Below are 25,186 nucleotides of genomic sequence, written 5' to 3'. Positions count from 1 at the left end.
TCTTGCTGTTTTTATTTATTTTTTAAGGTTAAAGTTTGTTAAAAATTTTACTGAATACCTCACACTCTTCCCTCGCATTTTTTAATTATTTTATTATTTTATTTTAATTATGCTTGTTTTCAGAAATCCAAAGCACAGAACAACTAAAACCACCCTGAATTTGCTAAGATAAGGTCTAGAGACAAATTACTATAACCCTTGTTAAGAATGTTTGTGTACAGGACAAAGACACTTGCCTTGACTACGTAAGGTCACTTGAAGTATAGAGTTTGCTCTGGTGTTGTTGCTTTAAATATGAACAGCAGTAGTTCTCAAGCTTTTTTTTTTTCTTTTCTGTCCTAAGTGAATGAAAATAACTAGGCCCCTTGCTCAAGGATGTCACAAGCCCAACATACAAAAAGATTTAAAATAAGCAGTGATTTGAATATGTACCCGAATAAGGACTGATGATGACGAGGAAAACAACGGGACACCATGGACCGTGTGTGCAGGAGCACAGGGGTGTCTGGGGCTCAGTGGGGAGGGGCTGCAGGGGTGAGGGAGGGAGCCCCAGGCAGATGAAACTGCACAGCACGGTCAGGGACCCAGAGGACAGAGGGGTTGAAACGTGGGAGAGCCTGGAGAGGCAGAGGGCTTGCTGCATCAAGCGCGTGATTTTCATCTTTATCATATCAGCGTGGAGAGATGGAAGATGGGAGGTGTGCTACTGACATAAACAGAATTAAAGTCGTCCTGAACCTGCAAGTGTGGTCACCGAAGCACAGAGATGAGTCAGAGAACTGGCCTGAGGGCTCAGTCTCAGTACTAAGGCAAGGATTTCATCTCAAGCAACATGACACCAGAGACTATACTCTTAATCACTGTTACACTGATTTTAAAAGATAAAGGCAAGGAACCCAGTTAGATGTTGCAGTAACCCAGGCGGAATCTGGTGAAGCTCTGAAGAAGTGGGAGAGAGTGCGGGGCCGAGGTGAGAAGCGTGGACTTTATGAAGGATCAACTGGCAAGACTGAGTGATTACATTTCTGTTTCCACCCCCGGACTATGAGCTCCCTGCAGACGTCATCTATGAGCATACAGGCAGCTAATCGCCCCCTGTGGGCTGTTTAACCAGTGGGCGATAGAAAGGGAAAAAGTCTACACGTCTCTCACATTTCGATTCATATTTTAGAATCCAAATATAATTGTTATGGTATGAAGTATGTCATAGTTAAATAAATAAAAGTATTTGCAAAACAATAAGCTAGCTTCAGACAAGTTTTCTTATGTGGTATTTATAGAATTAATTCTAGGTTACTACTTTTAGACACACATGCAAATTAAGTTGACTGCGATAATAAAGTCAAACATTACAGCTCAGACATGTACATCTAAAAACAATCTTCCTGAGTCTGATAGTAACTAGATTTTGACACACACACAATAAAATAAAGAAAAAAAAAACATGCAAGAGGATGCCTACACAATGTATGCATTGTGTATTTGAGAAATAACACCATGAGTATATTCAACTCAATGCCCGTGGTCCTCACCCAAAAAAAATTCTTCGGCTTTACAATTATAAGACAGATCAACATTATAGACTATTTCTACTAATTGTTAGCTGAATGATTTACTGTTTTTTACTTTTTACATCCACTCTTCTACATGGATGAGATTTATGGTTTGAACCATCAACTGCCGAACTTTTTGTCCTCCAAATTTACTTTTACTTCTTCAGAACAAATGAAGTGCACAAACACTTTACAGTTTTTTTTCCATAATCTTTGAATATGCAGGAATCTAAGTATTTGTGGATTCATTTGAATAAGAGAATTATATTCTACTTATTCATGGCAAATCAAGGAGTAAACACATGTTTCTGATAATTTGGATAATCAGTCTAGAAAAGGTATTCATGAAAGTAATTCACATGGTTGTTTCACATGTCAGGAATTCATGGATTAACATCCCACATATTCTACAGAACTCATAATTTGCAGCTGAATTGGCCATTTGGTATATTTACATAATCTCAGTTTCTACGGTCCAACGTTATTATTCTCTCCAATTTCTAGCTGCAGGCACATAAAGCCCGTGATATTGTGGGTCCCTCTTAGTACGTTTTCCAGTGGCTGACATAAAGGAGATGGCCTAATACAGTTTATTGGATGGATGACAAAAGATTGACTATTAAATAAGGAAAACTCTTGCACTACTGTTCAGGGAATCAGTTCCTGAAATATTTCAGTGGAGATCAGAGAATTTACACACATATTCAAGTCAGATGTAACAGAATGACTGTTCTTACTTCATATCTGTATAAATGCTAAACAATAGTTTTTTTAAGTAACTAGCAACATGAGCAACTAAGATACTGTTACTAAATTATCCTTATATTTAATTTCTTCCCAATTGTTTCTCATTTCTTGATACTATCTATGTTCATATAAAAATCAAGGACATACCTCAGCCCAGAATTCTGCGTATATATCGTTTGCTGTCAATTTTGTTACTGGCCACAGCTTTGTCACAGAACAAAGATCACAGGCAGTCATCATCAAACCAATGACACGGTCTCTAGAACACAATAATATAAAACTGGTCACTGCAGCATTTGCAAATTTATAAGAACAACTGGAAAGGCTTCTGTATCTTCAGGAGTGAGTGAGGCCTAAAGTGGGCATCGCTTCATGATGGGGGAACGATAGCGTTAGAGAGCAGATACAACTAACAGGCAAAAAAATAAAGAATTAAAGAACAGTGTAGCTTTAATTGTAAGAACATCAGTCACTTCTGTCCCTAGTTCCACGAAGAGTATATCCTGTGTTCCTGCTGTCTGGTTGTTACTGTTGAAATAAAATATTATGTGGGCACGGCCCTGGTACCATCTAAATCCCCTGCTATATTTTACTGCCACAAACCAGATTTTGACTTTCATGGAATTTTGGAAATTTAGAGTGAGAAGAAGCCTTGAAGAAAAAAGTCCCAATCCTTTCATTTTATATAAGGAAAATCTGAGGTGCAAATAAATGAAATGATGTCTTCAAGGTATAACTGGCTTAAGACAAGGCCAGAGTAGATGTAGATTTCCAGAATTCTCTCCCATCTCTCCACCTGCAGAGAAATGTGATGTCTCCAAACACTTTACAAGCTCCAACTTCCCAACTGAAAGGAGTTTCCTTTTCAATTGCTTTGCACTCACAACTATGTGTTCTAGGTCTGATTTTTTATTCTAAATATGGTTTGGTTTAATATTTCCTCTTGGAGAAATATAAAAATTGCTTAAAAGAATTCAAACAGACATAGCCCCTATAATTTTAATGCATCTGGTCTGGTGACATGCAGTTACCCTAAATGAAGTCTACACTTACTGGTGGCACTAAGTACTAGTTATTAAGAGCTTTTAATATTACTGACATTAACTTTTACAAAGCAAATTACATAATAATAAAAGGCAAATTATTGAGAAAGACACAGAACCACATAACAAGTGAGAAGGTGTCATAATTCCAGCTCCTACCTAAATTCTACTGCGTCTGAGGACTCCACTGCTGCTCAAGGCCACCTTATTTCCTGGAGGTGCACAGATAATCCCCATCTGTGGGCACAGTACTCCCTGGGTCCTGAGCCTGCCCACCAGGCCCAAAGCATAGTAAGAGCATCTGTCGGTCGCGTGGGCAGAGTCTCGGATTTAGTGGTGTTCCCTAAAGCAGGTTCCTTTGATGCCAATCACTCGTAAGGTTCTTTCATTTTCCATCAGCCAATTTCGTTTAGCCCATTAGCCTAATTAAATGGTATCTTCTACAACTTTACTTTTCATTAAGGACACATGTCAAAAGGGTATCATGTCTCTAACAGGGAATCCTAAATAACTTTAAAAACGTCCATGAGACTTACATGTACCCATCCTGTGACCCCCAAAACAGATGCCACGTGAAGATGCAAATCCCTTAAAATGATCAGGAAACCCCATGGTTTCTTGATGAGGTAGTTTCCTAAGCACTTTGTGGTTTAAAAGAAGAATATTTATTTCTGGATTTGGGCTTCTAAAGCAACAAGTATATTATCTGTTTGCTCAACAGATAACTTCATTTAAACAGAAATAGAACATGAGAAAAAACTATTATTTTGTTAACAAATAATTATTTCATAAGATAGAAATTATTCAATCTACATTCATACAAAAAAATCAGCATTTATTTCTTTTGGCTAAATATTGTAATAAGCTTTATCTCAAAAAAAGATTTCTTATCTCATAAATCTATGACAAAAATGTTAATAGAACTGGGCACTGGAAAGCACGTGGAGCCAGCTTTCTCACTGGATATGATTCCGTAGGCAGCATTGCTACTACTAGGCTTGAAAAGTTTATAACCTAGTTATCCTTTAGATTTCACTATCAAAACTACTTCGACAAAACAATTTAAGAGTGTTTTACTGTGAACCAAACAAGTAAAAAGTAAGACAGATAAGAAAATTTGTACTAAATGTCTTTAGTAAATAAAAATTACTCATTTTTGACTCTCCATGACAAATCAGCTAGATGGTCATGGTTTTCCAGAAATAGTAACCTGAATTGGAATTGTTTTATTTCTTTCTCTGAGTGGAATATAGACCTAATGGTATAGAGACCTAATTTGTAATGCATTCCAAAACCAACTGTGAAGGGGATGGAGTTTATGCCAACTGTGCTCTTGGTATGATCTTGCACAGCCTCCTGGCCAAGAGCACTGCAGTAAGAGCACAACACAACACCTCTATCACAGATAGTTTCTACGGGGGTAATTTCTGGGGGGACTGACTACATTCATGTATTCCAAAAAGTCTTGAATGCCTGTATGTATCAGGCACGGTGAAAATAATAAACAAAATACGCACTGCTCTTGTAGGACTAATGTTCCAATGGGGAGAAGTGGAAAATAAGGTAAAGATTTTCACTCAACAAGTCTGTATAAAGAATATTTTAGGGGACTTCCCTGCTGGTGCAGGGAAGATAAGACTCCATGCTCCCAATGCAGGGGGCCCGGGTTTGATCCCTGGTCAGGGAGCTAGATTCCACATGCATGTTGTAACTAAGAGTTCACATGCCACAACTAAGGAGCCCATGTGCTGCAACTAAGGCCCAGTGCAAACAGACAAACAAACAAATAAATAAATAAATATTTTAAGAGAGGCAAAAATATGAAGATGAGAGAGAGAGTCCAGCAGAGACGGCAGTGTGCGTACAAGTCCTAACATGGGAATAGGTGAGGTGTGCTGGAGGAACAGCGAGAAAGCCTGTCTGACAGAAATGCAGGAGTGAGGAGGTGCCAGGCCGCCGCTAAGCCTCCAGACAAGACAGGACCAAGTCTGACGGTGAGATGCTGGCAGCTGTGAGTAGAAGAGTGACATGACACACTTTTAAAGAGATCCCTCAGCTCTGCCCAGAGGAGGATGAACTGTAGCATTGTAGGGGGAGGGAGGTTTCTGAGAGGCCGTTTAGGAGAACACACGGCAGTCCAGATGCGCGAGGATGGCAGCTTGAATTAAGGTGACAGTAGCGGAGACAAAGAAAGTAGGAGGGTTCTAGTCATTAGAGGCAGAGCCAAGTTGAAATACGTTAACATCCACAGAGTTACAATGAGACATCTCTCTCCGTGTCTTTCCCTCCTCCCTTCTCCCCACCCCCCAGCGTCATCCAGACCGGCTAGAGCAACTTAAAACACAGGACCTGTCGCAGGTGAGCAGAGGTTCTGACCTGAAAGCGAGCGCCTCTTGCCAGTGCGTACGTCTGCCTTCCCAGTGCCAGCCTATTTTAAAATTCTCTTCCCACATCCCACGATCACAGAATCACAGAACTTTACAAAAGGGAGAGAAAAGAAACCACACAGCCTGCAGGATCTCAGGTGAGTTACTGGTGGCCAAAAAGGAAGCCCCAGCTCTCCCCCACTGCCCCTCATCCCATGCCACAGACTCTGTAAAGTTAGTTAGCCGAGGATACGATGTCCTATTGGAAAAGAAGTAGAACCACGCAGATGAAACATATAAGCAACTTTATAAAAGATTTCAGGTAGCACTGTGAAGAAAAACAAAGAATGAATTCTCATATGATTATTATTACAATTTCTCACTTGTGTGAATAACTAGAATTCAAAAAGACTGAAAGGCTGGCTGGATTTCCACAGAGAGCTGGAAATGTAATACTCAGGACCTCTGATTCTCTACCCTCACTGTTTACTAGGCTCTGACCTCATTGCAACCTCCCACATACCAACTAAGTCTTTAAATGGGAGAGAAATTTAGAAATATAGCCCAGTTGTAAAACACAGTAACTTTAATACCTACTTCACTACAAGGTTATATCAGCCAGGATCCTGACATGAAACAGATGACACACCCAGGAGAATTGGAGGATTGACTGAAGGGACTATTCACATGGCCTGGAGGAAAACCAAGGAATAGTAAGGCACCGAGGGCCAGTGTTAGTAGGCAGGTTCCCACCCAGGGCCTGAAGGGATGAAGGACAGCTAGCAAGGGCCTGAGGTGTTGCCCCCAGAAGCGCTGTTAAACCAGGGACCCACAGGGAAGAAGCAAGGGGAACGAACACACCAACTCTTCTCTCCTCCTGCCCTCTGATCTCTTGTCAACGTCACCCGTGGCTGAATCCAGATGAAAGCTGGAGGGAGGGCAAGGGAGCTGAGTGACTTGCCCCTGGGGATCAAAGTGGAAGACAAGCTTAGTGGATCTGGGGGCCAAATGGAGGTCGCCCAACACATGGGAGTAGCCCGGGGGGGAGCTAAAAAGCTGTTGTTCACACGGAAAAGTACATTTGAAATTTGAACCATTTAAATATTAAATTGCACAGAAATAGAAAAATGAATTTAAAGCCAACATTTCTACTAATCTAAGAAAATCTATGCCATTAGGTTTTGGGGACCCAGCACAAGATTGTCACCAAAACAACAGAAAGAAAAGAAAACAAATGCACATCCTGCTTATCTTAGAGTGTGCATATAGAAAGAGCTTCTATTAGGAGGTGTCTTAATTGTAACTGTTAGAGCAGGTCAGTAAAGTGGCGCCAAGTGGTTAAATAAAAAGCAAGTGCTTGGGGGTATACGAGTGGATGTTTTCCTTAGAAACTCTCATCTAGCCTTATTTTAATCCCTTTGTTTTATTTTAAAATTAGGTCATACATAGCATGTGAAAAGAGACTAGGTTAAATCCGTTTTCCCTTAAATTATCATTTTAATGATTTTTTTTCTTGTTTTAAAACTTATCTTCAAGGAATTTTAAATCAGTGTACTGAGTAACTTAAATCATGTCTATAAAAACTACTGTACTTCTCTCATAATATGACCTATTTTGGTTAATTTATTAGACATTAAACTGGACTAAGGATGCTGTAGATTCTGAGAATATTATTTGAACAGGTGCAGAACCAAAATCATAGATAAGATTTTAGAATCTTACTGTTTCCAAAGACACAAATAATAACCTTTAATATAAACATCAGCATGATATCATGATGATCTCACTCAATAAACTTTAAGTTCTCAATTCTTATTTTTGTGGAACCCTGTGTTGCTTTTTGAAAAACACCATTAAGAAGAGGGAAAACGAAATTATATGTCAATGCAGAATCAGTCTTGAGCAAATGTGTCTCACAGAGGGATTTGCTGTTATTAAAAACATATTCTAACTTAAAATTTCTTTGCCTAACAGAATCCTTGTGTTAGTCCCAGAGTTGATGACTCTGACCTCCTAACATGGGCAACTCTGTATTACTTTAAATCAAGTGAAGACATCAGTGATTTCATGCTAGAAAGTAGTTTCCCTACATTTCAAGTTCTTCGGCTGAAACATAAAACACACACCTAGCAGAACGAGGCCCTTGTACATTTACTACTGCAGGTAAAGACAGATCACTGGTGTCACGTTGACAAAATGCTACAGGAAACTGCATTATGGTCTAAGAATAAAGGAAACCACACAAACGAAGTACAGAGCAGTAGCCGTGTGAAAGTGTACATCTTTTCTAGCTCTGTTTCTGAATTGTTTAAAGAATTGGTCAAGTGTTTAACATACCCTTTCTTTGACGTGCACCTAAATCTAAATTAAGGAAAGACTTAGGAGGAATGGTGGCAAAGGAATGTCTTTGAAGGGTACAAATATTCCCTGAGATTAAGAGAATAAACATTTTCATTCATATATTTCCGAAAGCTTTTAAGGATAAAATTCTGCACTTAGTTGATTTTTAAAATACATGTTTGAGGAAGGCAATTCCAACATGAAGTACATGGAAATAAAAATTATAAAAGCTACTACTAACTCATATATTTGTCATTTAACATTTAAAAGGATACTTTAACTTAATTTCATAACCTAAAAAACATTTGATCTTTCATAATGTTTGCTAAAGTGGTCCTTAGGCAAGACTATATGTTTTCCTCCATTAAGAAAGATGCTGTAATTCAAGAATAGTTCTCTGATTTCCATGGATGTTCTGTTCAGTTTTTGTCCAAAGGGGACAATGATCACTAGTTGTTTCAGGGAAAAACTAAGCTACCCTTTGCCGACCCTTGCTTTGAGTCCAGAGCTGGTTTCCAAATGTGACATTCATTTTCGTTGTGGTTAACTGTGGTTTAACTGTGGTTAGGGAAAGAGTATTGAAGGACATTTTCAGTGAAGGAATGAATTAGTTTACAATTTCTGTTTCTCTTTTTGGTGCACTTTATTTCTCCTCCTCTCCATCTTTTATGTCACTCACAAGTCCCCTTTTATAACTTAGATTTAAACTGATCTAATAATTCATTTCTGGGGCCCTAAAATCACTTGGCAGGCTCTGTTATTTAAAAAGTTTAAAGAACATACTCATTACTAAATGTGAGATATTTGTAAACATAAAACTGTATGTATGTCTAATATAAAAGTGAGTCACTCATCTGATTTTGAAAGACACATGGCAATGACTTTCATACATATCTAGTCTCTGGTTGATTCATTTTCAAAATAAAGAATAAGAAAATTACCTAATTTTTTCAAGCACAGTTGTGGCTACAATGTCAAGTTCATACAAGACATAATAGTCAATGTTAAGGGCATGTCAAGTTAAGCTGGAGAGGGATAAATTAGGAGTTTGGGGTTAACATATATACACTACTATATATAAAACAACCAGCAAGGACTTACTGTATAGCACAGGGAGCTATACTCAATATAATACTCTGTAATAACCTATATGGGAAAAGAATCTGAAAAAGAATGGATATGTGTATATGTCTAACTGAATCGCTTTGCAGTACACCTGAAACTAGCACAACCTTGTAAATCAACTATACTCCAATATAAAATAAAAACTAAATTAAAAAAAGACATAATAGTAAATGTCAAGGGCAGGTGGCAAGGACCAGAAGTAAGGACGAAAGGTAGGGAAGAAGTGTCAGAATATTAGGACTACCAGCAATGATGAGGAGATTACGTGACATTCAGCTCCAGACCGAGAGGAACAAAGACTGAGAGAGCCATAAAATGAGAGAATGATCTGGGTAAAGTCCAGCTGACCCAAGAGTAAGAGACCAATAAGAGGCCAACACGCCAAGGACGACGGAGCAGAAAAACACAAAGAGCCTGGTTTCCTGAAAGCATCACTGGGCAGCTGAACTTAAGCCAGCAACTACCTGTCTTCAGACTCTTTACAATAGGATAAAAAATAAAACCCTATATTTTGAGACACTAGTCATTAGGATTTATCTTTTGTAAACTAAACGCTTTCCTAACTGATAGAACACTTAATGCACATGCGGCTGTCTGGCTTCATTCAGAATACACTATATGTTTTGATATAAAATGATTATCTGTCATGCTCTAGAGAATACTTGTGAAAAAAAAACCCAGAGAGTTGAGATATCTGACTTTTTTAGAAAGGACTGGATGCCAGGAAGGGCAGATTTCCAGCTTCATCAGTACATGTAAAATATTCGCAAATTACCGGGACACAAAATGTCACTGAAGATATAATAAGAATATAAGATCACATTATGAAACCTACACTCTTCATTTTTTGTCATTTTGGATTATTTGTTTGCTTGACAAATACTGAACCCTCCTACGTGCTCAGCAGCGTCACAGTTACCCGTAGCTCTGGGCCCAACAAGTGGACAAAAGCCTGGAATGTAATTACTTCCATCACATGACATTCTGTCTTCTGATTATGCTCAACGGGGCATTATACCATTATAATTTATGTCTAAGACAAGAGAGTTTTGAGAGTGAAAGTGAGCACTAATTTTAATTATATCAGGACAACAGGTATTAACTGAGAATGATCCAGACCAACTAGGGAGTCTGGTCACCCTGATTTTAAAACAAAAATATCACAAAATAAATAAAGATAATATCAGTACTTTGAGAATTGTTATGAAAATATTAATCTTAAATATTAAGTTTTTACCAAACAACTGGTAGGGAAGAAAAAATATCCATCTAAACATTTTTAGGCTTAACATGGATATGCACATGTAACTAAATAAAATGTTCTTGTAAGTACTATGTTAATCTCTCTGCTTATGGTTTAGAAATACAGTGATTCTTAATTTAAATAAAGGCTGCACTTCTCTAGATATTAGGTTACTTCACTCTTGGCCAAAGTCTGCCACTGATGTCCTCAGACGAATGGTAGCATCTTTTGTGTTTTAGAATTAATTCCAGGTATAAAGGGAGAGGCCATGTTTGCCATTTATTAACTATCTATTGGAGCAATTACAATTACTATCTCTAACAATCATCTTCTAAGAAATATAATCATATATTTAACTACAAAAAATTTGAATACCAGATAAATAATTTATTAAATGTATAAAACAAATTAAACTAAATTGGATATTCACATAAGAGGAGAAAAACATTAGTGGGCTGAAGTAAATGATTGCACCAGAAACTGCTACTGGAACAGAGTCCCAAAAGAGAACAAGAATTCACAATCAAAGGAGGATACCACACTGTTAAGCAAAGATAAACAGTAAAATAACAGAATAAACTGTATTCAAAAGTATATTTCCAGCTTATAGACTGCACATTAACTAATAGATAGAAAACAGCTTTGGAGAAGCATCTTTTTTAAACCATCTGACGAGAACCCCCGGCTACCGTGAATGTGGACCAGCCAGCCCTGGAGACACCTGTCCCGTGAATGCGTCAGCAGAGTCAGGAAAGAGAGCCCTTGCCATGTTTCTTTCAAGCAGAAATTGCTAGAGCAAGAAAACAAGGAGCTAGATGTAAAAACTAGCCTAATTTGGAGACGATATTGAGCTCCACTCAATGGAGCTATTTCTGCAAACTGCAGCTCTCACTGGAGAAATAGCTGTCAAGTTATAGATGATGCCGTGTACAGAACATTTGGACCGAACCTGTGTCTATGACAGAGGTGGTGGAATATATACCCTAGTCACAGGGGAAATGATGTCTGTGTTAACTCAAGTGTAGTAAAGGTTCTAGAAAATAGAAAGGAGAAGATAAACATTTCTCACAGCAAGGGCAGCCCTGAGCCTTTGTAAAATCCCCCTGTGGCTGAACTCCATGTCTACCATTTCCTAGGACAACGCAGAATGGCTCAAATTATGCAATTTCTTACATACATCATTATGGAATCCTCACAAGAAAATCTATGAAAGGCCAACAAAGCCATGTCAAATGCATGAATACTGAATTCACTAATAATACTAAAATAGATTAAAAGCTGGTTCAGTACCATGCAGAATTCTGTGAATGGCTTCTATGAGCTCATCAAATCCTAATCACCTCACAGAGATGAGATTTGATCTCATTTGGTGAATTAAGGACCATTCTATTTAATATTTTTTTAAAGATTTCATTTAAAGGCCTACTGATATAATTGACATACTCTACCTTGTTTAAGAACAGAACACTTGAAACAAAAGTATATCATATTTTATCACAGAATCATACTTCTAGATTGCATATTTTTGTTGCTTATACTTTAACTTAGGTGTAACTTACATTGAATTAAATGCGTGAATTTGAAAGATATAGTTCAATGAGTATGAAAATGTATACAGTCCAACCACCAGACCAGTGATGACAGGGAACATTTTCATGATCCAGACACTCCTTCTGCCCTTTCCCGTTCAATATCCCTTATCCAACACCAACAACTGCCAGCCTGAATTCTACCGCAATCACTAACACTATTGATTTGTTTGGCTTATCCTAGAATTTGGTTAAAATGTTTTCATATAGTATGCACTGTTTTGTTCAACATAGTGACTGTGTGATTTTTTCATGATGTTGCATGAATCTGTAGTTTCTAATTTTTTTTATTGCTGAATAGTACAGTATTCCACTGAATAAGTGCCAGAAACTGTCTATCCATTCACTGTTGTTGGACCTTTGGGCTGCTTCTAGTTTAGATATATTATGAATAATGCTGCTGTGAATACTTGCGGCCAAGCCTTTGTGTGAAAGGCAGAAAAAACGTGGAAGACAAAATTGGGAACAAAGAACAAGTGCGAAGGATAGAAAACAGTAACAAGTATGGCAGATATTAATGCAACTATATCAAAAATCACTTTAAATGTCAATGATCTAAATACACCAATTAAAAGAGATTATCAGGGGCTTCCCTGGTGGCGCAGTGGTTGAGGGTCCGCCTGCCGATGCAGGGGACGTGGGTTCGTGCCCCGGTCTGGGAGGATCCCACATGCTGCAGAGCGGCTGGGCCCGTGAGCCTGCACGTCCAGAGCCTGTGCTCCGCAACAGCAGAGGCCACGGCAGTGAGAGGCCCACGTACCACAAAAAAAAAAAAAAAAAAAGAGAGATTATCAGAGTGGATCAAAAAATAAGGTCTGAATATTTGTTGTTTATAAGAAACACACTTTAAATATAAACACACATATAGACTAAAAGTAAATGGATGGAGAATCATATACCATGCTAACATTATTCACAAGAAAATGGGAGTAGCTAGATTAATTTCAGACAGAACAGACTTCAGAGCAAGGAAAGGTATCAACAATAAAGAGAACATTTCATAAGAATAAAGGGATCAATTCTCCAGGAAGGTATAATTGTGCTCAACCTGTATTCCCCTAGCAACAAGGCATCAAATTATGTGAGGCAAAAACTGATCAAAGTGCAAGAAAAGTATATCAGCTCCACTACTATAGGTGCAGACTTCAACACACCTCTCTCAGAATTGGATAGGTCCAGCAGGCAGAAAATCGGGACATATTTGAATCCAACAATTTCATCAAACAATGATACAACTAACATCTGTAGATTGCTTCATCCAGCATCAGCAGAAGACACATTCTTTTCAAGCTCAAATGGAACATTCACCAAGATAGACCATGTTCCAGACCATAAAATACACTTTTTAACAAACTTAAAAGAACAGAAATCATACAATGTATGCTCTTAGATAACAATGAAATTAACAGAAAAGTAGCTGAAAAACCCTCAAATATTTAGAGATTAAAAAACACTTTTGGGGGCTTCCCTGGTGGGGCAGTGGTTGAGAGTCCGCCTGCCGGTGCAGGGAGCGTGGGTTCGCACCCCGGTCCGGGAAGATCCCACATGCCGCAGAGCGGCTGGGCCCGTGAGCCATGGCCGCTGAGCCTGCGCGTCCGGAGCCTGTGCTCCGCAACGGGAGAGGCCACAGCAGTGAGAGGCCCGTGTACTGCAAAAAAAAACCCAAAAACAAAACAAAAAAAAACACTTCTGAATAACACACAGGTCATAGAAGAAACCAAAAGAAATTTTAAAATATTTATAACTAAACATAAATGAGGACACAGCTTAACAAAATCTGTGGGATGTAGTGAAAGCAGTGTTTAGAAGGAAATTTACAGCATTAAATGCATATAAGAGAAAAGAAGAAAGATGTAAAATTAAAAATCTAAGTTTCCACTTCAGGAAACTAGAAAAAGAAGAACATGTTAAATCCAAATATGCAGATGAAAAGAAACAGTAAGAATTAGAGCAGAAATCAATGAAATTTAAAACAGCAAATCAACAGAGAAAATAAACCAAACTAAAAGCTGGCTCTTTGAAAAGATCTATAAAAGCAATAAGCCTGTTGCCAGTCTAACTAAGGAAAAAAGAGAATACAAATTACTAATATCAGAAATGAAAAAGGGGACATCACTACAGATCTCATGGACATTCAAAGGATAATTAAAGAGTACTATAAACAACTCTACACCCACAAATTTGGTGACCTAGATAATATGAATCAATTTCTTGTAAGATGCAATCTTCCAAAACTTATACAAGAAGAAATAAACAATCCAAACAGGTCTGTATCTATTTAAGAAATTTAGTCAATAATTAATAACCTTCCAAAACAGAAATCATCGGGCCCAGATGGGTTCAGACAGCATATCCTACCAAACAAACTGAACTCACCCTGCTCCGATGGCTTGGGTGTTAGTTCACGGCAGCTGCGACTGCAAACAGGATCAAATCATGCAGGTTTTGATTCCGGGTAATGCTGCAGTGGAAATGCTCTCAACTGCTCTTCAGTATGGTCATTGTGACTCTCTCAACTTCCCTTCTCCATGAAACCTCGCATTAGTCAGGGCTGGAGAATCTCACTCCACCCGTTTATCCCCAGAAGCAGAAAGTGGGATCCCTGGAGTTTCTCTTCCTGGCAGTGAACCCGGCCCTTCCCGCAGGACTGTGACAGCTGACTAGGGTTAGAACAGCAGGGAGGCCATGATGGGGCAGGGGTGAGGCAGGAGTCTCCTTACTCACTTACTCTCCACCCAGGGGTGGGGGAGATGAGTGTCTGTGGTCAGAGGGATTGTGGGCCGGGGTGAGGAAGCAGTGGGGATGGGGAGGACAATGGAGCCAAACAGGCACACAGCGGGGGCTACCCCACCCCCAGGAAGCTCCGTGAAGTCTCTAGGCCTGGCCAGGCTCTTGCCTTCCCAAACTCAAGACTATTTGCTCCCAGGGTCAGTTGGGCTCTTTTGATTGCAGAAGACAAAAACTCACTTAAGCTTCTGTATTAGTTTGCTAGGGTTGCCGTAACAAAGTACCAAAAACTGGGTGGCTTAAATGACAGAAATTTATTGTCTCACGGTTTTAGAGGCCAGAAGTCCAAATCAAGGTGTTGGCAGGGTTGGTTCCTCTGAGGGCATGAGGGAAGGATCTTTTCCAGGCTCCTCTTGTTGGCTGGCAGATGGCCATCTTCTCTCTGTGTCTTCACATGGTCTCCCCACTGACACATCTCTGTCCAAATTTCTTCCAAGGATATCAGTCATATTGGGTTAGGGCCCACCCACATGGCCTCATTTTACCTTAATCACCTCTATAAAGGCCCTATCTCCAAATGCTGTCACATTCTGGGAATCTGGACTTCAACATACGAATATGTGGGGCGACACAATTCATCCCATAAGAGTTTTCTAGAACACAAGTTTATTTTAATGTGCTGTAGAGTTACTTAGTTGATACACCCATCTCCCTGTTAAACTGGAAGGCCCAGGACAGCAGGGCCAGGGGCTGTCTGGGTCTTTGCTGCACACCCAGCACTCGCCCCAGGCTTGGCACTGAAAGGTACCGAATCTGTAGCTGTGGAATTGGGTGTCTCTGGTGTCTCTGCTCCCTTCTCCCATTCCTTACTGGCCAATCCCTCAAGAGCCTCTGATACGACACACTCACATGTCAGACAGTACACTTCACATACTGTATTTCACTTGATAGCATCTGCACTAACATACTTAATCTCCTTTAAAGTAAGTCACATTTTTTCTTAAATAAATTTAAAAGGAAATTTTTTCATGTACTTTCTACTTTGATTATTTGTCTTATTATTGAGTTGCAAGAGTTATATAAGACTGCTATTAAACATAAATATTGAGAATATTTTCTCACATTCTGTGGCTTGTCTTTTCATTTCCTTAAAAGCTGTTTTGAAAATCATAAGTTTTTAATATGATGAAGACAATCTATCATTTGTTTGTTTCTTTGAAGGCTAATGCTTTTGTGTTTTGCTTTTTCCAGCTTTATTGTGGCATGACTGACCAAAAACAGTTGTACATGTTTAGGTTGTACACGTGATTATTTGATATATGTATACATTGTTAAATGATTACCACAATTAAGTTAATTAACACATCCATTACCTTACACAGTTACCTTTTGTGTATGTGTGTGTGTGTGTGTGGTGAGAACACTTAAGATCCATTCACTTAGCAAATTTCAAGTGTACAGCACAGTGTTACTAACTGTGATCACCATGCTGTACCTTCGATACCCAGAACTTATTAATCTCATAACTGAGACTTTGTACCCTTTGACGGACATCTCTGAAGGTTAATGCTTTTTGTGTGCTAAGGAATCTTTGCCTATGCAAGGTCATGAAGACTTTCTCCTATGTTTAGTTCTAAAAGTTTTTATAATTTTAGCTTCTACATTTAAGTCTATCATCCAACTGAAACCTCAGTAATTAAAAAGCAATGTTGAAATGACTATCCTTTCCCTAGTTGCATTATCTTGGCCCCTTGGCTGAAAATCAACAGGCTACATTGAATGGATCTTTTCTGATCTGTCCCAATTTGTCTACCCTAATACCAATACACCCAGTCTTGATTACTGTTATTTTATAGTAAGTCTTGAAATCAGATAGTATAAGTCCTCCAATTTGTCTTTGCTTTGTCAAAATTGCTTTGACTATTCTAGGTCTTTTGTATTTCTATATAAATTTGAGGTTGGTTTGTCACTTTCTACAAAAAGTAGCCTGTGGATATTTTGACTAGAATTGCAGTTTTGGAGGAATGTTTGTAGAGAATCAATAGCAATATTGAGTGTTGCAATTCATAATCATGATATATCTCTCCAGTCATTTAGTATTCTTTATTTCTCTCAGGAAATGTTATGTATTTTATCATTTGTTAAATTTATTTTTAAATGATTTTATATCATTTGTTAAATTTATTTTTAAGGGACTTTATATAATTTGCTAAATTTATTTCTTAAATGACATTGCAAATGGAATTGCTTTAATTTGAACTTCCAATTAATATTAATATATATAAACTAAATTAATTTTTAAATGTATCCTGTGAACTTGCTAAAGTCAATTATTAATTCTAGTAGATTTCTTTGGAGATTCCTGAGGAATTTTTTAGTAGATGGCATGTGATTTAAAAATAAAGACAGATTTACTTTTTCCTTTCTAATTTTATTTGTTGATTTATTTACTTATTTTCAGTATAATGCACTGGCTATGATCATATGGTATTTCTTCTTTGTTCCATTACTGTGAATTATATTAATTAGCAAATGTTAAACCACTTTTCTATTCCTGAGATAAAATCCATTTGTTATATTGTCTTTTGAATATGTGACTGAATTTGTTATACTTTGTTATGAATTTTGGATCTATGTCCGTGAGGAATATAGATCTTTTTTTTTTTTTTCATGGAAAGGCATTTTCTTTTAAATATAGCAGTACATACATGTCAATCAATATAGATCTTTAATTTACTGTTTTTGTAATGTGTTAGTCAGCTTTTGGTATCAGTATTATTCAGACTTCATAAAATAAAGTGGTAAGTAGTAGAGCCTCATTTTCAGAAACATTTTGTGTAAGGTTGATATTATTTCTTCCATAAATGTCTGATAGAATTCACAAATGAAACCATGAGGAGAATTTTCTGTTTAAGGATAGAATTTCTTTAATAGGATATTCAGATTTTCTGTTTCATCTTGGTTCATGTACAATAAGTTGTAATTTTCAAGGAATTATTCCATTTTTAACTGTTTCAAATTAGCATAAAATTATTTATAATAATCTCTTACTGCCTCTTTTTGTCCGTATTCTGTAACAATATCCTCTCTGTTACTGTTAGTATTGGTGATTGGTATTTTCTCCTTTTTCCTTACTTAGTCTTGTTGGGGGTTTATACATTTTAATAATCTTTTCAAGGCACTAACTATTGGCATCATTGGTTTTCTCTGTTGTGTGCTGCTCTCCGTTTTATTGTTCTGCTCCTCTCTTGATTATTCATTTCAAGTTAGGGTTTAATTTACTCTACTTTCTCTAGCTGCTTAATGTGTCATCTTAAAACACTGACTAACACAGGCATTTAAAAATAAACTTCTAGCTGACTCCTAAAGACTGTGATAGTTTTTTTTCCCTATCATTCAGTTTGAAATATTCTCTTATTTCCCTTGTTATTTCTTCTTTGATACATGAGTTATTTAGAGGTGTGTTGTTTAATTTCCACAAACATAGGGCTTTTCTACATAGGTTATTGTAATTTTTATTTCCATCACAATAAAAAATATTCTATGAATCCGATCTTTTGAAATTTATTGTGATTTATTTTAGGTACCAGCACACAGCCTATCTTATAAATATTCCATGTGCAGTTGAAAAGAATGTGTAGTCATTTTTTAGTGTTCAGTGTATATAAAATAGGTGATGTTGACAGTGTTGATTTTTTCTTTACCTTAGATTTTTATGTACTTGCTCTATAAATTACTTAAAGAAAAATGTAAAACTCTGTTTTGCATTCCTTTTCTGTTCTGTGAGATTTTCCTTCATGTGTTTTTAAGCTCTGTTAATTAGGTGCACGTGCACATTTTGCAGTGTTATTTCTCTCTATGCAATGACCCTTCTGTCATGGTGAATTATCCCTTACTGGCTCACAGTATTCTGCCTTCAAAATGACTTTGTTTGATACTACTACAGCCACGCAGATTTTTTAAGGTGTCTGCATGGTATATCTTCTCCCATCATTTTACTTTCAACCTATCTGAGTCTTCCTATTTAGAGTGTATATTTCTTACATAACATATAATTAAGTCTTGTTATTTTATCAAGTCTGATAATTTTTGGCTTTCAATTGAGGTATTAATCCATTTACATTTAATTGTTAGTTTGATTGGGTTCAAGTCTACTGTCTTCATATTTGCTTTCCATTTGCTGCATTGTGGGCTAATAAAATGTACTTTTTTTTTTTTTTTTTTTTTTCCCTTTTTTGCGGTATGCGGGCCTCTCACTGCTGTGGCCTCCCCCGCTGCGGAGCACAGGCTCCGGACGCGCAGGCCCAGCGGCCATGGCCCACGGGCCCAGCCGCTCCGCGGCATATGGGATCCTCCCAGACCGGGGCACGAACCCGTATCCCCTGCATCGGCAGGCGGACTCTCAACCACTGCGCCACCAGGGAGGCCCTAAAATGTACTTTTTATTATTCATTTTTCCTCTTTCTTTAAAAAAAGCTATGCTTTTATTTTTTCATGGTTTCTATACATTACAATATACATATTTATAACACATACATAAATTTAATATTGTTCCACTTAGCACTTCACTCTCACCCTTCACAAACATAAGAACCTTACAACACTATAATTCTATGTACCCCTCATTCTTTGTGCTATTGTTTTCATATATTTAATCTCTACATATGATATAAACCTCACCTTAGTACAATTATTATTTTTGCTTTAATCACTCATTTATCTTATAAAAAAATTAGAAGATATATATGAGAACTCATACGTCATATTCTCTTTTGGATCCTTTTCTAAGGATCCAGTGTAGCATCCTTAGAAACAAAACAAAAAGTAAGCAAATACCCAAAGTATTTGGAAATTAGGAAATTCTTTTAAATTAACCTCTACATCAATGAAACAGAAATGAAAATTATCTAAAAACTAAGAAAAAGAAGAATGCTTCATCAAAAACTTGCAGGGTACAGTTCAATTAGTAGTCAGATAATAATACATATATATGTTTTGTTATGCAATTTGAGAAATAAGAAAAGGAACAACTAAAGTACAAAGAAGGTATAAAAATAAAAGTTAAAATTAATGAAAGAGGGCTTCCCTGGTGGCGCAGTGGTTGGGAGTCCGCCTGCTGATGCAGGAGAGACGCATTCGTGCCCCGGTCCGGGAGGATCCCACATGCCACGGAGCGGCTGGGCCTGTGGGCCGTGGCCGCTGGGCCTGCACATCCAGAGCCTGTGCTCCACAGCAGGAGGGGCCGCAGCAGTCAGAGGCCCACATACCAAAAAAGAAAAAAAATTAATGAAAGAGCAAATACACAAGAAAGAAATGATAAATTTTTAAAAAGTAACTTTGTAAGAAAGGAATAATTAAAATGAAAGGGCAAATTTGATTAAGAAACAAAGGGAGAAATAAAAATATAAAATATTGAAAATTAGATAACTACAGATATAGTAAGATAAGTACATTTTAAGTGAGAATAATTTGTGTAAATATTTTATATAAATTTGAAAGTCTAAGGAAAAATGATTTTCTAGCAAAATAAGTTGACCAAGAGGTGAAATAAAATGGAAAAGCCAAAACAAAACAATTACCTCAAACCACAAAAGACATTAAAAAGTTTGTTAAAGATCTTCCATTAAAAAAATGTGCCAGACTGTAATGGTTTTACAAATAAGTATAATTTAAGCTTCCCCAAATGGATATCTTTAGTTATTTAAACCCTTCTAGACCAGAGAGAAATTTAATTTCATAACTATCATAATCTTAATAGCAAATTATGATACCATACAGAAAAACAAATACATGTCAATTAATGGATTCGACACAAACTTGCTAAAAAAAAAAGCAAAAATTGATTTCCTTAGCATATTAAAAAAGTAATTCCATGGGAAACTAGAGTACAAGGAACTCAGTGGTAGCACAAAATTAGGAAATTTAAAAATCTATTAATAAAATAAGAAATCAATAACACAGAAATTAGGAAAATCATATTATCACTGAATCTGAATATGAAGTTGATAAAATTCCCAATAAAAAGTAATATAAACAAGAAACAAAGAAAAAAACTCATACATGATGAAAATGATTTACCAAATAATATCACATATCACATAAAAAATTAAAATCTAAAATCACTACAATTAAAATCAAGCACATATTAGATATACTTGCTTTTTCACCATAATCCAATATTGTTTTGTAGGTTCTAATTATACAGTCAGACGAGAAAGCAAAATAGGTATCAATACCAGAAAAGTGGAATGAATGATATTTAACTGTAGATGATGTGAAAGTATGCCTAGAAAATCCAAGAGACTAATATTTTCAACTGACACAGAAAACATAATAAAATGGCTAGAAAACACATTTTTAGAATTCTAGTAATGACAGAATAAATTCTGAACATAATTTAAAAACAACTCATTGAAGGCAATTGAGTACCTAAAAGCAGGCAGAAACTGGAAGGGGTTTAAAACCTTTGGGCATAATCCACATTTATTAGCTTTTCTGCTAAGATTATGGCTCAGTTGGGGTATGAGACATTTAGAGGCCCACAAAAAGTCACAGTATGGTGGAGAGGTTAGCATCTGGGCTGTCAGAGCACATGGAATTTGAGGAGAAAAATCCTGGAAAGGAGAGAGCCACAAAGGCTATAGTCCCCAAATATGCATTCATATTCCCCTCAAATCCTTGGCTGGACCCAAGGACCAAGGCCAAAACAGAAACAGAACCACACAAAAAATGCTTAAGGCACATATCCATAAATTTAGGATAAGCCATGAGAAATTTAACTGGCCACTAGAGTAAAAGTCAATTATCTTCAGAGAAGGATAACAGGATCCAGAAAGATAACAGAGAATACATATTATCCACAATGTAGCATATAAATTAAAAAATTACTAGACATCTAAAGAAAAAGAAAAATGTGTTCCATGACTCAGAAAAAAAAAAATAGTCAACAAAAAAAGACCCATAGAGGACTCAGTTGGTGGAAATGAAGACAAGGACTGTTAAGTAACTGATAGATATACTAAAGAATCTCCGGGAAAATATATACTTGGATACAATGGGTGAAGAGACAGGAATTTTAAAAGAGACAGAAGCTATAAAAATGAGCCCCAAATAAATGTCAGAACTGACAAACACAATATATAAAATAAATCACTGGATGGAATGGACAACAGATTGGAGAGAACATTAGAAAGGATCATTGAAATTAAAGGCGAATCATACCAAATTACCCAAACTGAGGCACAGGGAGGAAAAATGACTGAAAAAAACAGTTCAGAGCCCTAATAACCTGTAAGACAGAATTAAGTGCTCTATCATATGTGTAATTAGAGTTGCAGAAGAAAAATGATGGGTTGACGAAAAAAATATTTGAAGAAAAGTGGTTAAAACTTTACTACGTTTTACTGTAATCAGCAGCCCAGAGACCCAGAAACCTCAGAGGAGCTCAAGAAGGACAAATACAAGAAGGACACTGAGGCACATAATAAACAAAGTGCTGAAAAACCAAGGATATAGAGAACATCTTAAAAGCAGCCAGAATAAAAAGACATGCTACATATAGGAGAATAACAATAAGAATGACTGCTGACTTCTCATCAGGGAAAAAAGAAAGAGATGGAGGCCAGAAGACAACCGAATAACATTTTAAAAATGCTGAAAGAAAGCGTGTCAACTTAAAATCCTAAATCCAGCAAAAATATCTTGGAAAAGTGAAGCCAAAATAAAGGAGATAAACTAAGGCTGAAAGAATCTGCTGTCTGGACTGAGGTAAAATAATTACCAGACGGAAATCTGGATCTACACAAATGAATGCAAAACATTGGAAATGGTATATATATGAGAAAATATGACAGATTATCTTTTTCTTTTTAAAAATTCTTTAATAATTAATTAACTATTTAATTTAAAGTATTAGCAACCTGGGTGGTGTATACAACATATGTAGCAGTATAATATTTAACAACAACAGCATAAAAGACAAAACTGGGCATAACTGGATTCTGTCTTTTTAAGATTGTTACATTGTACAGAAATGGAGTAATATTAATTCAAGGTGGACTGAAAAATGCAGGTTCATGTAAACTCAAGAGCAACCACTTGAAAACATACAAGCGTAACAATAAAAGCCAATAGAAGATATAGAACACAACAACAAAGGAAACATTTCATTAACTCCAGTGAAGACAGGAAAGGAAGGACAAAGAACAAAGGGTTAAAGAGAAAACAAACAAGATAATGAGACAAACATAAATATAATTACATTAAAAGCAAACGAACTGACAGTCCGAAAGGAAGGAGCAACTGAAAGTCTCAACTACTGCTGATTACAAGACACATTTAAAATATAAGGATGCAGATAGGGTAACAGTAAAGGATTGGAAAATAATATGACATGCCAATAAGTAAGCACAAGAAAGCTGGTGTGGCTATTAGACACAGAAAACTTTAAGGCAGGAAGTATTACCAGAATAAAAAGAGAATTTCATAGTGACAAAGGATAAATCATAGAGAAGACATAACAAATACACAAATGTATAAGTACCTAATAACAAAGTTTCTAAACACATGAAGCAAAATTGAGAAATATATAAAAATTCATAACTTTTTTTATACTGGAAATTGTATTTCCATTAAAAACTGGAAAAAAATACATTCACAAGTGATAACATTTATAACATGACCAGTATAATTTAACTAAAAAAGTGATAGGATCTGTGTAAATAAACTATATAAAATGTTATCCAAGACTAAAAAGTCATGCCAATGCTTTTGGATGAGAAGCCAATATGCTCTCATTTACAAGTGAAGAAATAAGTGCGATATAACTGCAATCAAAATCCCAATGTGGATATTTTAAATTGAAAACAAACACGATAAACTATTCTTTTTCTTTTTTAAGTATTCACTATGAAGGACATAAAGGGTAATGAAGTCTATAATCCACAAGGAAGTGGCACAGTCAAAAAATAAAGGCAAAAAATATGGTAAAATGTTAATAATTCTTGAATGTGGGTATGAGTATACATTTTAGTATAATTTCTACTTCTCTTAAGTTTGAAATTTTTCTTATAAAAATATAAAAAATGCATTTACTAAGTAACATTTTCCATGAAATTTTCAGAAAGTAAATGAAAGATGAAGATTATTTTACCAGGTTGTATGATAAATTTCAATATAGTTACAATAATCAAAACAGTATGATCACAGTCGAGGATTAGATAATTAACAATTACCTGGCTTAAGGAGTCCAAAGAAGTATTCGAGTTTATATGAAACTCCAATTCAATTCAGTGGAAGAAAATAGATTGTTAATTAAATGGTATTGATTCAACCCATCAGGAAGAAATAAAGTTATGTTCATAAAAAATATAACTCCAGAAGCATTAATATGCAAAGAAAATTTTAAGTACAATTTATATTACTTTGAGGATAGGGGAGGCCTTCATAAGCAAGACAGGAAACCAGATTTGATAAAAACAAATGAGGGCTTCCCTGGTGGCACAGTGATTGAGAGTCTGCCTGCCGACGCAGGGGACACGGGTTCGTGCCCCGGTCCGCAAAGATCCCACATGCCGCAGAGCGGCTAGGCCCGTGAGCCATGGCCACTGAGCCTGCGCGTCTGGAGCCTGTGCTCCGCAGAGGGAGAGGCCACAACAGTGAGAGGCCCGCGTATCGCAAAAAAAAAAAAAAAAGATTTGGCTTCATGAAATTAAGTTTCTTTGTATTTAAAATAAAATCTAAATAAAACTTTTGAAAAGCACCTAAGAAAATGTTTGTAACATATAACAGAGAAAATGTTAACATCCTTAACAAAAATATAGAATGCAAACTGATATATAAAAAAAGTAAAGAATTCAACAAAAATTACACAAAAGTTGTGAACAAACAGAAGTGGGAACAAAGTCAACAAACATGAAAAGATCTTTAATGCAGAGAGTTGTCAGAGAATGGCATACTTAAAGAGAAACAGTTTTCACCGTATGTGAGGAGAAGTGTGAATTTCTACCATCCTTTTAGAAAATTTAACATGTATCTACATTTCTAGCACCGTAGGCGATGTGATATATATTTTTAAAGGACAGTAGATGACTTTATAAGAGTTTATTGCAGATTTATGGTGCAAAATTCTAGAAACATCTGATCAATAGGAGGAAGGTTTAGTGAGGCTTTAGCTAGTCCTCCATACTACGTGATGTCACATAACTCTTAAAAATAGGCAAGCATCTGGTATACCGTCGGCCCTGCTCATCTGCGGGTCTTGCATCCGCAGATTCAACCGACCTCGGATCCTGTACTATGTTGCTTGAATCTGTATAGGCGGAACCTATGGATACGAGGGCCAAGGGCCGACGAAGGGATTTAGGGACTTGAACATCCACTGATTTTGTTATGCGGGTGGTGTCCTGGAACACATCCCCTGTGGATACCGAGGAAGGTCTGTAATCACGTTTTT

The 25,186-nt window shown here is 36.7% G+C and overlaps 1 protein-coding gene across 1 annotated transcript in view; it reads right to left on the bottom strand.

Annotated features, from left to right (window-relative positions):
• PDE10A (phosphodiesterase 10A) overlaps positions 1–25,186 on the bottom strand; it is a 305,607-nt gene that overhangs the window by 8,634 nt on the left and 271,787 nt on the right. Inside the window, 1 exon segment of the mRNA XM_082634372.1 lies at positions 2,448–2,559. Within this exon segment, the coding sequence (XP_082490498.1) occupies positions 2,448–2,559 (112 nt within the window).

The sequence above is a fragment of the Mesoplodon mirus genome (assembly GCF_964341445.2).
Source record: "Mesoplodon mirus genome assembly, chromosome: 10".
In the NCBI taxonomy this organism is placed as follows: domain Eukaryota; kingdom Metazoa; phylum Chordata; class Mammalia; order Artiodactyla; family Ziphiidae; genus Mesoplodon; species Mesoplodon mirus.
Note: the sequence above shows the minus strand (reverse complement) of the source record. Positions and strands in the feature narration are given on the sequence as shown.